This window comes from Bos grunniens, chromosome 12, assembly GCF_055505025.1.
Source record: "Bos grunniens cultivar Pamir isolate PY7600 chromosome 12, Bosgru_T2T1.0, whole genome shotgun sequence".
Lineage (NCBI taxonomy): Eukaryota > Metazoa > Chordata > Mammalia > Artiodactyla > Bovidae > Bos > Bos grunniens.
Window position 1 is genome coordinate 90,570,457 of NC_141176.1, and position 15,496 is coordinate 90,585,952.

The 15,496-nt window shown below is 46.2% G+C and overlaps 1 protein-coding gene across 2 annotated transcripts in view; it reads left to right on the forward strand.

Annotated features, from left to right (window-relative positions):
• MYO16 (myosin XVI) overlaps positions 1-15,496 on the forward strand; it is a 519,851-nt gene that overhangs the window by 434,094 nt on the left and 70,261 nt on the right. For both annotated transcript variants that reach the window (XM_086328670.1, XM_086328671.1), the window contains 3 exons: positions 7,366-7,462; positions 12,159-12,405; positions 15,059-15,330. In XM_086328670.1, the coding sequence (XP_086184796.1) occupies positions 7,366-7,462; positions 12,159-12,405; positions 15,059-15,330 (616 nt within the window). The remainder of the gene's footprint in view (positions 1-7,365; positions 7,463-12,158; positions 12,406-15,058; positions 15,331-15,496) is intronic.

The window sequence follows — 15,496 nt, forward strand, 5'->3', positions numbered from 1 at the left end:
AGATGATTTAGAGAGAGAGATGAAGAAAAATACAGTGTTATATGTTAAGCCAGAAGGAGAAAAATGTTCCTATTTAGAAACAATAAGAAAGATGATATAATTTGAGAATAAACTCAATTGCATTGGAAAAGGATCTTGTACTATAGAAAGTCTAATAAACATTTCAAGAGAGTTTGAGCATGATCTTGGAAATTATGACCTGCTACTAAATAATTTTAAGCATAGATGCAATGGACATGAACTTGGGCAAGCTTCAGGAGATGGTGAGGGACAGGGAGGCCTGGTATGCTGCAGTCCATGGGGTCGCAAAGAGTCGAACATGACTGGGTGACTGAACCACAACAGAACATAATGAGACTGGTGTTTAGAAAGATACATTCAAAACTGTATCAGTAATTGAAACGTTTGAAGTCATCAATGACAATTTTGTTTAATCTTTTAAAATCTGTCACTTCAGAAAACAAAAACAAAAGCCCTAATGGTTTTCTAATAAAAACAGTGGTGACTCTAATTCACAGATGGCTTTTCTGAAGGTAGTTTTGCCCACGATCTTCCAAACAGCAAGGGGTGATCGGATGGGGGAATGTCCCTAAAAAGGTGAGGCCAGTGATGCAGAAAGGGTGGTGAAGTGTTGAAGGACGCCCCTGAAAAAGTGAGGCCACGGAAGCAGGAAGTGTGGGACCCTCTCCTCTTTCCAAGAAGGGCAGCCCTCCGTGTCTGCCTCTCTGGTTGGAAGTGACAGTCAGAGTTGAGGATGAGGACAGGGAGGCAGGGTAGGGACCTCGCAGATGCCCTCAGCATCTCTAGCGCAGCCTCCAGGCCACCTGCGCTGCATGGCAACCGCCCATCCAGCCTTGTCTCTGTTTCCGTAGCCTGCATCCCTGAAAAACCCCTAAAAACTGTATCAGTCGTTGAAACTCTCAAAGTCATCAATGACAATTTTGTTTGATCTTTTAAAATCTGTCCCTTCAAGAAAGAAAAAAAACACCTAATGGTTTTCTAATAAAAATAGCGATGACTCTACTCACAGATGGCTTACTTTACAGGAGTCAGGATGACATTAAGGTTTTCGTCTCAGATAGGAACACGCTGCCTCCAGGGTGTACATGGGGAGGGCTGGGTGGGAGAACGTGTCAGGCTCTCCTTTTCTCTGGTTGTGAGAACAGCTTTTTAGAAGAGAATGCAACCAAAGTCAAGAGTGGAGGTGCTCCCGACATTTGGTCTCATTCAGATGAATCTTAATTTACTGGATTTGATACAGCGTACCAAGGCACTGATTTCAGAGTAAATGTGTATGAATTCAGCACGCAAACGAAATCAAAATGACCAACACTTTTCTCCTTGTCGGTGTCATTAATAGACAAAGTAAATGCCTGAAAACGCAGGGATCTTGTCTGGGTTTTCCTGATGAAGATAGGTTCCTTGATTTATGTCCTACTAATCCTTAGTATAGATCCTTGGTAGCTCAGCCGTAAAGAATTCACCTGCAATGTAGGAGAAAAAGGTTGGATCCCTGCGTCAGAAGATCCCCTGGAGAAGGGAATGGCAAGCCCCTCCAGTATTCGTCCCTGGGAAATCCCATGGACAGAGGAGCCTGGTGGGCTAGAGTCCATGCGGTCACAAAAGAGCTGGACATGACTGAGTGACCAAACAGCAACAGTAATCCTTGGTATCATTGAGAGCCGAGGCCTTAAGGACTGAAATGTATTATTCGGAATAATTTCTGAAGAAGGAATCTGAAATACTACTAAATGGCTAATTTCATTTTTAAGGAGAAAGAAACATTTTTGGGGTGAATCTGTTTCATATTTTTGAAGAATAAAATTTGGGATATTTTATTTTACAGTCTCTTTGAAATGACTACATGTTTAGTACATTCAGTAATGCTTCATTAAGTTCTTATATCTTATCATAGTGAAAGTGAAAATGTTACTCTATCAGTCATGTCCGACTCTTTGCGACCCCATGGATGTAGTCCGCCAGGCTCCTCTGTCCTTGGGATTCTCCAGGCAAGAATAGTGGAGTGGGTAGCCATTCCCTTCTCCAGGCCCGACCCAGGGACTAAACTCGAGTCTCCTGCGTTGCAGGTGGATTCTTTACCATCTAGGCCACATATCCTAGCATGGTGTCAACAAATAAGATGCTCTTTTTTTTTTTCTCAGTTATACCGTGTGGTTCTGTTCATAATGTCCTGCTTATCACAACCATGGCCCTATTCTCAATTTGCTGTCTTGGGGAAAGCTCCCTCAGCCAGCATAGCCAAGCAAATGCTAACAAGTTTAGTTGTTGTTCAGTCACTAAGTGGTGTCCGTTTGCGACCCCATGGACAGGTGTCCCTGTCCCTCACTATCCCGGAGTTTCCCCAAGTTCAGGTCCATTGAGTTGGTGATGAGCCAGTGATGCTATCCATCTGTCTCATCCTCTACTGCCCTCTTCTTTTGCCTTCAATCTGGAGGCAAGAAATGGCAAACCACTCCAATATTCTTGCCATGAGAACTCCATGAACAGTATAAGAAGGCAAAAATTTCAATGAGCATCTCCAGACATAAGCAACCCATAGATAAGTCATGTGGTTAAACAATAAAAATAAAGAATGACTGAATGAATCTGCCTATTGGATGGTGGTGGTGGTGGTTTAGTTGGTCAGTCATGTCCGACCCTTGCGACCCCATGGACTGTGGCCTGCCAGACTCTTCTGTCCATGGGATTCTCCAGGCAAGAATACTAGAGTGGCCTGCCCTGCCCTCCTCAGGGGACCTTCTTAACTCAGAGACGGAACCCACGTCTCTTACATCTACCTGCATTGGCAGGCAGATTCTTTACCACTGCTGCTGCTAAGTCGCTTCAGTCGTGTCCCACCGTGTGAGACCCCATAGACGGCAGCCCACCAGGCTCCCCCATCCCTGGGATTCTCCAGGCAAGAACACTGGAGTGGGTTGCCATTTCCTTCTCCAATGCATGAAAGTGAAACGTGAAAGTGAAGTCGCTCAGTCACGTCCAATTCCTCAAGACTCCACGGACGGTAGACAGTAGGGCCACCTGGAAAGCCCGCGGTAGAGGACAAAGTGAAAGTGAAAGTCGCTCGGTCATGTCCGACTCTTTGCGACCCCATGGAATTCTCCAGGCCAGAATACTGGAGTGGGTAGCCTTTCCCTTCTCCAGGGGATCTTCCCGACCCAGGAATTCAACCAGGGTCTCCTACATTGCAGACAGATTCTTTACCAACTGAGCTATCCAGGAAGAGAAGGATCAGCTAAATAGCTACATCATCGTGCCCAACCTTCTGTCTTCTGTCTTTTTCATTTAGTCCCGGCATCATTTATTCTTATCACCTACTGAGTCCCAGGTCTTATTTCCAACTTGCTGAATGACTTCCAGTCCTGGCTTATGTGTTCGGTGTTCATCATACCTTCTTTTCATCCTGGAAGACATTATCATCTGTTTCTCTGACTCATCTTTTACCAGGACTTCACAATTCCTCATCTTCTGTTTCTAATCGGTCACCTTCCTCACAACCCTACCACTTGTGAAGTTCAGGAGTATTTCTTCACATTCTTCTGGAAATGTAAATATCCACGTGCAGTGGTGAATACCTACTGCAGCATGCTGAGAGAATCTAAGGGTCATTCATCGGCTACTCTGGGAAAGCAGATGAAGGTCATGCAAGCCCTACCAGAAGGGAAGAAACAGGCATCAAAAATCCACTCCTGAAGGCGGGGCCCAGGACAAATGGAAATCAGCCAACAGACAAGCAGCAGCTGTGGAACCTTCCAAACCTGAATCATTGATCCCATTATAGTGTCCTGCCAAAACCATGCCCAACAATCCATTCTCAAGCCAGGCTTTTCTTGCTTTTTTAATTGGGCTATAGTTGCCTTCCAATGTCGTGTTAGTTTCTGCTGTACAATGAACTGAATCGGCGTTATGCATACATATTTCCACTCCCTCTTGGGACTCCCTACCCCACCATCCTACCCCTCCAGGTCATCACAGAGCCCCGAGCTGAGCTCTCTGTGCTATACAGCAGCTTCCCATGATGACCTGTTTCACACCTGGAAGTGCATATATGTCAATCCTAGCCTCCCAGTTCACCCCACCCCACCTTCCCCACCCGGCCTCCACATCTCTCTACATCTGTGTCTCTATTCTTGCCCTGCAAATAGACTCAGCTGTCCCATTTTTTCTAGATTCCACATATATGTGTTCATATATGATACTTGTTTTTCTCTTTCTTACTTTCTGGAACTTCATACATTTCCAGAATAATTGGTACAAAGTTAGATGGCCTCCTCTTCAGTTTCCCAGTGTATGCCCCATGTTCACAGGAAAGTGTCTCTGCTTTCCCTGGGATGTGCCTCCCAGTGTGGCCAGCAGGGACAGGCGTGGCCTCCTCCCTCCTGCCTCTCCACTCAAGCCTATTTGTCGTTTTCTGCTCCTTGCCTAGTGTTCCTGTTCCACTTTCATCTTTTCCCATCATCCCTGGAAATTTTTTTTGTATCCTCAAATCTAGCAAAGTTCTCAAGATCCACCTACTTGGAATTTTTGGAGTGGCTGTTAGAAATATCACTAGAAGAGATCTTCGCCATCCCACCCAGCTCTCTTCCCACCCATGGTCTCCACTGAATTAAGGGAGAAGAACTATATTCCAGCCCTTGCATTTCCACTCTGAGGGCTCCCCCATGGCGAGCACCCTGCAGTGGTCATACTGAGGCTGCCTGCTGTATAGCATCGCTACCTATAATGCTTTGAGAGTTTTGTTTCAGAATCCAAGTCTGCATAGATTTTGCTTTGCGGATTTAGTTTCCTATCGTGAGTCACATGGGCTTCCCAGGTGGTGCTAGTGGTAAAGCGAAAGTATTAGTTTCTCAGTCATGTCCAAGTCTTTGTGACTCCAGGGACTGTAGCCTGCCTGCCAGGCTCCTCTGTCCATGGAGTTCTTGAAGCAAGAATACTGGAATGGGTAGCCATTCTCTTCTCCAGGTATCTTCCTAACCCAGGGATCAAACCCAGGTCTCCTGCATCACAGGCAGGTTCTTTACCATCTGAGCCACCAGGGAAGTCCCTGCCAGTGTAGGAGAAATAAGAGATATGGGTTTGATCTCTGGGTCTGGAAGATCCCCTGGAGGAGGGCATGGAAACCCACTCCAGTATTTTTGCCTGGAGAATCCCATGGACAGAGGAGGCTGGCAGGTTACAATCCATGGGGTCAGAAAGAGCCAGGCATGACTGAAGCGACTTAGCACACATACATCCACAGTGAGTTACATTCCACAATCGACAATGAACAGAAGATGACATGCCCCCCCCACCCCGCACCGAGTGCCTGTCTCACAGATTTGCTCCGTGGTGCTCACAGACAGTACCAACTGTTCTTCCTGTTGACTGCCAAAATAAGTCAGCAGTTGGGAAGAAAAAAAAAAAAAAACACTATGAATTATGGAAAATAACTGGGGAGACAGAATGGCAATACAATGGGGAGAAAAGTACCAATTCTCTGTGGCCACCCACTCAAGTGCCTGCCTCGTACTTCAACCAACAAAAAGAAAAGTAAATGAAGGAGGACATCTAGTCAACCAGGAGCCTCAGAAACAGGAGAGTGGAGAGGGCTTTCCCTGCCCGTTCAAAGAGCTAGCTCAACTGCTGTAATGCAAGATTTAGGTCTCAATCTCTTGCAAAACTGTTTCATGAACACAGCAAACTGGCCTACAGGAGAGCTAGATGGAAAGACTGTTGTTGTTCAGTCGCCAAGTCATGTCAGACTCTTTGCAACCCCATTGGATTGCAGCACGCCAGGCTTCCCTGTCCTTCACTATCTCCCTGAGTTCGCTCAAACTCATGTCCATGGAGTCAGTGATGCCATCCAACCACCTCATCCTCTGTCGTCCCCTTCTCCTCCTGCCCTCAATCATTTCCAGCATCAGGGTCTTTTCTAAAGAGTTGGCTGTTCGCATCAGGTGGCCAAAGTATTGGAACTTCAGCTTCAGCATCAGTACTTCCAAGGAATATTCCAGGTTGATTTCCATAGGCTTGACTGGTTTGATCTCTGGAATGTGACAAAGTATGTCTGGGAGTCAACTCAGCTTCCATGTGAAAAGCTTCATAACATCACCTCAGGCTCTGCAGTCTGATAACCAGTCTGACCTGTCAGCCTCTCTGATACCTAATGGTGTTTAGACCTGTGCCAGCCTCGTGTCCCTGTGAGGTCGGCCACAGGCTTCAAGGGTCAGCGTGTCAGTGCTCACAGCCCATGCTTGGGAGCACGTGTTCCATGGTGCTTGTCTCCAGTGCTAAGGAGATGACCATGAACAGTATCACAAGGTCTGCCCAGGCCGTGTTTTTTCTTATCTAACAGAACATCATCTCTGAGCATCCACAGCCCCTTCATCTTAGTATTTCCCAGGCTCTTCTGCACTGATTCACTTCTGCTTCCCCGAAGAGACTGTAAGCATTTCCATTCTGAAGGACAGTCCTCACACCTACCCCAGTCCTGTGAATTCTGAGAAAATAAACATAACACACCAGAAAATTATCGTGAAAATGCACGGCTGTGGCTTATTGTTATGTGTTTTTAAGAACATTCTTTGGCAGCTGTCTTCATCAATAGTGGAACATTTGGGCCAACTTGTATACCACCAGAGCTTTCAGTAGAAGCTGATTCGGTAATATGCCTAAACTCCGTTTTTCAAACCCTAGATAAGAATGCTCATGGTATGGCTACTGTTCAGGCAGACCTCGAGATTATTGCTCAGAGACGACTGTGTGGAGACGCTTTACTTTTGTGCTGAAGTTCTACAGTTGCAGTTGCGTAAACACTTGGTTTATAATAATACATGGAGTAGTAGGAAAAAACCATTGCCATGAAACAGTTCCATGTGTCAGCTTTAAGTAGGTTTTGTTTATGGTCTTTTTGTTGGTTGGTTTTTTTCCCTTTTCACAGACTTGCCCTCCTTACTGTGAGATGAGGAAAGAAAAGGATTGAAAAAGAGGAAAGATAAGAGTTTAGCTCTGGAACTTAGGAATTCATTCATGGGAATGGTTGTATCTTCCAGTAAAGAGTCAAGACCAGTGTTTTCCTTTCGACTGCCTGGCGCAGCCACCCCAACTGCAGTGGATGGGTATTTGCAAACGTTAGTGACACTGTTTACATACAGAAAACATACTTATTAGGGCAAAAGCTTTGAGATTTTGATTAAGTGGAAAAATGTTTTAAAAAAACAGAGGAGGTACTGGAATTACTTTTGTTAGCTTTGCTCCTGCTAATCCTTTTCTGAAAAGAAAAAAAAAAAATCTCTTGCCTGAATATTTTCCCGTTGTTATTTTGGCATCTTCCTGCTGCTAAATGTCTCCCTGCTGTTTGCGTTTTAGATTGGAGTTCGGAAAGTGTTCCTGAAATACTGGCACGCCAGCCAGCTGAACGATCTGTGCCGCCAGCTGCAGAGAAAAATTATCACCTGCCAAAAAGGTAACAGTCACACATTTCACAGTCACAGTGCAGTCACAGTTCTGAACTTTGCTGAACTGTGAAATACAAACCATTGAGTGAACCCCCACATTTAAATCTTTGGGGGACCTACGTTAGAGAGGACCCTGCCATGGCCCTACGTCTATCCATCCCATGGCACCACCTTTGGGCAAATAAATAGGTTTCCGGAGTTCAGAAAGCACTGTGGCTAAGTTGGCTGTTTACCTGTTTCTAGATCAGAGTGTGCTTTATTCCATGGTCATTCCATCTGCAGTTCTGTGCCTCATTGTCACCTAAGCCATCATTTGGAAGAGGGAATATACGTATCTTTTAATGGATGCATCCCTCACCTTGAAAATGGGCTTCCCTGTTGGCTCAGTGGGTAAAGAATGCGCCTGTAATGCAGGAGACACAGGAGACAAGGGTTTGATCCCTGGGTTTGGGAAGATCCCCTGGAGGAGGAAATGGCAATATTCTGCCTGGAAAATCCCATGGACAGAGGAGCCTGGTAGGCTACAGTCCATGGGGTTGGAAAGAGTCAGACACGACTGAAGTGACTGATCACGCACACATGCACACCTTGAAAATAACTAGTTTGTTGATCCTGCAAGAAACACAGGACAAGAAGAAGGCACCTCCACACCTGCAGTGGGGGGGAAAAGCCCCATGTGACACTTGGGTGCAGCTCTGCATTCAGATTCCTGGGCTACTCCTGCAGTCAGCCTCTGGCAGCCACTCCTCCAAACCCCAGACCACATGGCAGGCTCTCTGCCTGGTCCCCTGAGGTCACTTTGACCAGCCTGGAGATCGGGGTGGTGGGAGGAGCCTCTGGTGAGGAAAGGGCCAACTCCCAGCTATGTGCACTCCTTGCTTCTGTCTGGGTTAGGCTGGTCTGGCCTCCTTTGCGGACTTCCCTGGTGGCTCAGATGTTAAAGAATCTGCCTGCAGTGCAGGAGACGCAGATTCGATTCCTGGGTTGGGAAGATCCCCTGGAGAAGGAAGTAGCAACTCATTCCAGTATTCTTGCCTGGAGAATCCCATGGACAGAGGAGCCTGGTCGGCTACAGTTCATGGGGTTGTAAAGAGTCGAACACGACTGAGTGACTAAGCACACATATAGCTTATATACACAGTGTAGGGAAAGGCTGGGCTCACAGGTCCACTCTTGACCACCACCTTTGCAGTTCCTGTTTGTGTGGTCAGACCTGGCATCCCCTGGGAGCTGGTGAGAAATGCAGAGTCTCAGGCTCCGCCTGCCCCAGACCCGCTGAATCTGAACGTGTATTTGTAGCCTCGGGCTGGAGGTGGGACTGAGTATGCTAGGCCCTGGGCTGTGGAGTCACCCCCTTGTTATACACATCACTCTTTCAGGGCTCCCCTGGTAGCTCAGATGATAAAGAGTTTGCTCGCAATGTGGGAAACCTGGGTTCGATCGCTGGGTTGGGAAGATCCCCTGAAGGAGGAAATGGCAACCCACTCCAGTATTCTTGCCTGGGAAATCCCATGGGCGGAGGAGCCTGGCAGGCTACAGTCCATGGAGTCTCAAAGAGTTGTATCCGACTGAGCAACTAGCATGAACATTCTCCTGGAACGTGTAATTAGAGGACTGTGCACTCTGCCCTCCAGCAGGGGTGCCCACTAGAAGTGCCTCCTCGGGTTGGTTACCAGTGTTAAGTCTCTGAGCCCTGCAGAGCTGAAACAAGAAATGAGCAGAACCGTGGTTCTTTCCTTAGCTCTAATGATAAAAATCGAGAATGGGTTTTTAAAAATGGCACCAAGATAAAAACCATAATTTTCTATCGCATAAATGAAATAATGGCTGTAAAAGCATTTTTTTTTTTAATTTACAGGCTCTTCGATGCAAAGTATTTACTTACTGATTTTTATTTTTACATCTCTTGGAACCATAGCTTCGGTCCTTTTTGCACATGTGAAATTCACTCAGAAGTTATAGCATCTGGAGTCATTTCCAGTTTTTCAAGGGTTCTCAGGTTTTCCTTGTAAATATTAGGTGGAAGAAAGCTGTAACTTCCTTAAGTTTAATCATTTCAATTACAGATTATTCCCAACAGAAATTTTCCTCTGACTGTATACCTTCATTTTACCCTGCATGGAATTGTCAGAAAGAGACAATCAATTACCTATTTGTGGCAGATTTAGTTCATTAGTTGTCTCGTAGTAAAGATGCCACATTTTAGCAACTCCTATAACAATTTTAATAAAATTTTTTGACGATCACTGGCGTGAAGTGCAGGAAAACAGAGTCTGAACAGCAGACAGAGGATTCCCGGGTGAACACAAATCCAGTGAATTGTCCTTCTGTAGTCGGAGGTCAGAAGTCTGGCTTGTCCACGTTAACCATCTCTTTATTCTGAGAGATTAAACATCTTGAATATACCCTTCCCTTCAGCTACCAAAATGTCACAGTCTCTCTTTTTCAAATGAGCAAGTCAACTGGCCAGTTTGAGGCTTTCTGCTTCTCTCTCTCCCTGTGCCTGTCACATGGTTAATATTTCTGCGTTTTATTCTGCATTTTATATTCCTGAAGTCTGATTGTACCTTTCACTGTTTAATCTTTTTCTCTTTTAGATTAGTTCAGCATGACTGTTTCTACAGTTAATACAACCGCATTTCAGAGTAACTAAACATTTAGTATTGCCGTCTGAGAAAAAAGAGCCCTTGAGCATTTTAGACATCTGTGTATTTTTTGCCTCTGAAGCCATAATTGTAGAAAGTTGTGTCCACCTTCCCACCCTTTAAAAATTTTTTTAATTTATTTTTATTAACCAAAAACATTTTGTATTGTGATATGGCTGATTAACAATTTGAACAGAGTCAAGGTATCTCAGTAAATATCCTAGACATATGTAGATACCTACACATTTGTCCTCCCATAGCCAGGAAATATTTTAAAACACTTAATGTTTTGCAGGGTAATTTCCTCCCTACAGAGGAGAATAAAGTGTCTTTATAGCACATTTGGAGAAGGGAATGGCAACCCACTCCAGTATTCCTGCCTGAAGAATCCCAGGGACGGGGGAGCCTGGTGGGCTGCCGTCTATGGGAATTGCAAAGAGTCGGACATGACTGAGCGACTGAGCACATACCCACATTAATTTTCCCTACAATTATAGCTCTTCCTATAATCCAAACAACTCCTTCTAGTCTTAGAAACTTAGACTGGGAAGAGACGCATCTGGGCAACTATTGGAAACCACTCCCCCTCACCCCCCACACCTGTCAGAGCCTCCCTGAGCAGGGCCCATCCTGTTTTTAACTTGCCCAGGGACTGGGAACTGACCCTTTTTCCCATGACATGCCTGATCCATTGACCAGCTTTGCTCATTGTTTGAAATGTCTTCCTTGTATTGATCCCAAACACACTTCCTTACACCTTCCCTGTTGTGACCCATCTGGAGAGCTCCAGAGCATGTCTCCAGGGCTGCATGATGGAGTTTGGCCTCGTAAGAGCAGAGATTCGAACCCTGGCCTCTACTGTTGGTTGGCCATGTCTCCTTGGAGGAATTTTCTTAACCTCAGTAAGCTTCTGTTTCTTTGGGTACGAAATGAAGATTTGTTGTTGTTGAGTTGCTAAGGCGTGTCAGATTCTTTGCAACCTCATGGACTGTTGCCCGCCAGGCTCCTCCACCCATTGGATTTCCTAGGCAAGAATACTGGAGTGGGTTGCCATTTCCTTCTCCAGAGAAACTTCCCATCCCAGGGATCAAACCCGTGTTTCTTGTATCTCCTGTTTTGGAAGGAAGATTCTTTACCACTAGTGCCACCTGGAAAGCCCACAGAATGAAGGGATGGGTACATCAGTGATCGTTGAGTTTGGGCCTTGAAAGATGGGATGGGATCCTGGCATGTGGCAGTGCCTTTGAACAGCGGGCATGATTTTTCTTTGCAAGTCTTACATTTGTTACTGACATATTAGTGATTTCGAAGTGTGTTCACCCACCTGTTTTTCCCCTGATTCTTGCATGTTTTTCTAGCCCTGCTTCCCCAGAAAGCAGAAGGATGCCCCATATTTCTACACAATCTCTTCCCAGAGCCTTAAATGCAGAGCTGGTTTTTCTACGACTTAAATCCCAGTCCTGTGAACAGTATGTGCATGACATTCTCAGAGACTACTTCCAGGGGCCTCAGAGGTTTCTGTTATAATCTGATATAATGCAGTTGGTGCATTGGGACACACCCAGAATTCTCTGGGGTTTGGACTTCCTTCCATCAATGTCCAGACTGTGTTACCATAGAAGGAGGGAGCTTTGTCAGGATATTACCTGCCCAGTCAGGGTAAGGGTTTTTACCTCCATTCCTGTCATTCCTAAAAGTGTGGGTATCTTTTTTAAGACAATATTAGAATGTTTTAGTAAAGTCCTAGACTGGGTGAAGAATATTTTATTTTAGAGCTTCCCTGGTGGCTCAGTCGGTAAAAATTCTGCCTGGAATGTGGGAGACCTGGGTTTGATCCCTGGGTCAGGAAGATCCCTTGGAGGAGGCAATGGCAACTGCACTCCAATATTCCTGCCTGGAGAATCCCATGGACAGAGGAGCCTGGCGGGCTGCAGTCCATGGGGTCACAAAGAGTCGGACACGACTGAGCAGCTAACACTTATTCTTTAGACATGATGTATCTGTGGCTTGTGGGTGTACGTCTGGATTTCTGACCCACCGTTGTGTTCTTTCACTGAAGTGGTCAGAGGATTTTTAGCCCGCCAGCACTTGCATCAGAAAAGGAGCATACGGCAGCAGGAGGTCACATCCATCAACAGCTTCCTGCAGGTCACAGAGGACCTGGGGCTGAAGACCTATGACGCCCTGGTTGTTCAGAACGCCTCGGACATCGCCCGCGAGAATGACCGGCTTCGGAACGAGATGAACGCTGCTTTCCACAGAGAGAAGTTGGAGGCCAGGGGCAAGCAGGAGGAAGGCTCCAAAAGGTAAAGGCGGGCGGTGTCCAGCTCCCATCACCCATGTGGTTCATCAGGGTGGGGGGAGCAAGAAAATGCCCATAGTGCTCTTCAAAATATGGTTTTTTATATGGACCATTTTTAGAGTCCTCACTGAGTTTGTTGCAATATTGCTTCTGTTTCATATTTCTGTATTTTGGCCACGAAGCCCGTGGGATTTCAGCTCCCTCACCAGGGATCAGACCCACACCCCGTGGCTTGGGAAGGCGAAGTCTTAACCACCGGACCCCAAGGAAGTCCCAGTGCTGATAGCTCTTAATGTAAAGTTCAATCACACGTGACCATAGGGAGAAGAACACTCATATACGCATGCCCACTGTGTAAAGTGAAACCTCCTGACATCTGAAAGGATACATTGCCTGGGCTTTCCTTCTAGAAAACGGATGCTCTGTGTGTTAGTTCAGGCCACGTGAAATAATTGCTACACTAATGCCTGTATCATTGGCCACCTCCAGCACCAAGATTTTTTTTTTTTAATTTTTTATTTCGTTCTTTATCAGCCGTGCTGGGTCTTTGCTGCTGCACTGGTTTTCTCTGGTTTCCGTGAGCGGGTATCAAGAGCTACCCTCGAGGTGCAGTGAGTGGGCTTCTCATCGTGGTGGGTTCTCTAGTTGGGAAGCACAGGATCTAGGGCTCTGGCTCAGTAGTTATGGAGCCCAGGCCATGTTGTCCCACAGCATGTGGGATAATCTGGGACTGGGGACCAAACCCGTGCCCTGTGCATTGGCAGATGAATTCTTTACCACTGGGCCACCAGGGAAGTCCCTCACCAACCGAGTTTTAAGTCCTCTAATATTTCCATCTTAGCAAAAACGTATAGCTGGGATCTCGACATCTTTACGCAAGTGTCATATATATAAATAAGGCTGACTCACAGAAACGTCTGAAAGTTTGACCCCCAAAATGGAGAAGCCACTCTAAAAACACAAAAGCAGTGAGCTTGATCGGTGGTGGCCTGTATTATATTTCCCTTAGGAAGCTCGCTCATCTTCTTTGCCAGTAAGGAAAGCTTCAGGGAAAGCTTTTAGAGTTCACGGTGGATGCTGAGCTGGAAATAAACAAGTGAAGAAATCCAGGTCCTTCTCCACGTCACCGCTCTTGTCTCCCTGTGACAAATGACGATACTCGTGCCTGATAGCCCTCCCTGGTCCTTTCCATCCTAATTTGCTGTCAGGAAGATTGTTTTTCCCCAGACTTTTAACTTTTTATTTTGTATTTGGGACATAGACGATTATCAGTGTATGGTAGTTTCAGGCGAACAGCAGTGAAGGGACTCAGCCATACATATACATGTATCCATTCTCCGCAGCCCCCTCCCATCCAGGCTGCCACGTGACACTGAGCTCCACGTGCTCTACAGTGGGTCCTTGTTGCTCTCCACTTTGAATATAGCAGTGTGTACATGACCTTCCCAAAGTCTCAGGGAGGTACTTTCCCATAGGAACACAGCAATATCTAGTTGCTCCTCACTGCAGATGACTGCCCCCCTTGGCCTTGACTGCAATGTCAAATGATTTTTTATTAAAGTGGAAATGGTGGTGTGTCCCTCACTAATTAGCTTCAACTATCTCAGTGATTAAATGCTGAAAAAATTCCCTTTGTACGGAAAACTGTAATTAAACATTACAGGGAAAACAAATTATCCTCCGAGTGCCACACTTTCATCTTCAGCTCGTTCATTTCCTACACGGGCGTCTGATCTGCCCGGCAGTGGATCCCAGCCCTGTTGGTTCTCTGCCACACAAAGATATAATTATAAAAACAAATGCTCCGAGACTCCTTGTGAAATGAACGCATTGGCATCTCCCTCACACACGATTACATTGACATGTGAAGCCAGAAGGAAATTTTTTTTTAACCAGATAACTATTAATTTTATATGACTTCCAGAATAATATTTATTATTTTCTCTGCTGGAGCTAAACAGCCACCCCAATTTCTCAATTTCATCATGTATTCATTTGCCTGCTATAAAATTAAGTGAAGAAGTATTTGTCTATTTATTTATTGAATACCAGCAGTTCACTTGGCATTGGGCAACCAGATGGAGCCACAGAAGAAAAATAACAATTCTGCACATAATTAAATAATTGCTGATGGAATTTAAATGGCAAGGGAAAGAGAGAGAGAGACAGGGAAAATGAAAATCTTTGATCATTATAAGTATATACTCTTTTGCAAGGATGAGCAGTGATGAACTCCCAGCAATTGATGCATCAGTAACTCTCTATTAAGATGAATTTCCCAGAAATTATCATTCAGATTGAAATTCTGGTTTTTTGATTTGCTTAATAATCGGAGTGTGAAAAATTGACTCAGCGAATGCCTGATGGCAAATGTGGCACTCCTTGAGACGTCTTGGGTTTGGGTGAGATGTTTTTCTGAAGTAATCCTGATGAGGTTCGCACGTGCTTATCTGTGGGGAAGCGGGGCTGGAAGGATGGAGTGGCTGCCTCTAGAGGCCCTGGGTACCGGAGCCCCGCAGGCATCCTCCAGCCTCGCGGGAAGGCTGATTTACCCAAGAGCCGAGATGACGTGTGCTTGAGCCGCTTCACTGCTACCATCTGAATGATGGCTCTGGGTCCCTCCGCTGGGGCTCTGCGTGTTCATTCTCTCCCCACAGAGCTGAAGACAAGAGCAGACCCAGGCGTCTCCACTGTAGCTCCATCTCAGTCCCCGCAGCAGTGGACGGCCTGACCCAGTCCCTGGCCGGTCCGCCCTCCAGGCCCCCTTCTCTGCACTCGGTGTTCAGCCTGGATGACGGCAACGGCCTCCCGTCGCCACGGAAACAGCCTCCGCCCAAGCCAAAGAGGGACCCAGCCACGCGGCTGAGCGCCTCCTACGAGGCTGTGAGCGCCTGCCTATGGGCTGCAGCGAGGGACTCGGCGAATGAAGGTTAGCCCTGGGGAGGGAAGGGGCTGCCCCGCTGGGTCATGGATGCTTGACTTCCGGCCTTTGGGTGCCCCGTGCAGCACTGCCGCCCTGGTATATTTCTAATAGAATTAAATCCATCCTTGGCTTGCCAGGGGCCCCTTAATCATTAAAGATAAAGAATATTAAT